Consider the following 368-nt stretch of genomic DNA (forward strand, 5'->3'; position numbering starts at 1 on the left):
TCTCCCCACCCCCCACCCCCCACCACCCGGAGAGGGCTCCTGACAATATACATGACGAATCTTGTAAGAGCTGCTCCCTTCATTTAAACATCAGTGGACATGTTTGTGCTGTTTCTGCATCATTTACTGAAAACAGTGAAATCTTGTTGCTAGGCCACTGAGACTTTGTTCCGCATGGCAGTGACTCGAGGAATGGTCAAGCCCATTAAACATGGCGAGGTAAGATGAAAGAGGTTTTGGGTGAGTGAAAAGCGAAGGAGCATATAATCCACCAACTATTCTATTAATAAATCTCTTTTTAGTCATTGATGTAAAGAGCAAGACTATATTGGGTAAAATCTGTGTCCATCTGCAGTCAGGGATGTCTA

General features: G+C 44.0%; 1 protein-coding gene across 1 annotated transcript in view; it reads left to right on the forward strand.

Moving 5' to 3' along the window:
* Positions 1–368, forward strand: part of tmem135 (transmembrane protein 135) — an 8,043-nt gene that overhangs the window by 2,796 nt on the left and 4,879 nt on the right. The window contains exons 4-5 of the mRNA XM_020598564.1: positions 27–63; positions 154–219. Coding sequence (XP_020454220.1) covers positions 27–63; positions 154–219 — 103 coding nt within the window. The remainder of the gene's footprint in view (positions 1–26; positions 64–153; positions 220–368) is intronic.

The sequence above is a fragment of the Monopterus albus genome, unplaced genomic scaffold, assembly GCF_001952655.1.
Source record: "Monopterus albus unplaced genomic scaffold, M_albus_1.0 scaffold38.1, whole genome shotgun sequence".
Taxonomy (NCBI): domain Eukaryota; kingdom Metazoa; phylum Chordata; class Actinopteri; order Synbranchiformes; family Synbranchidae; genus Monopterus; species Monopterus albus.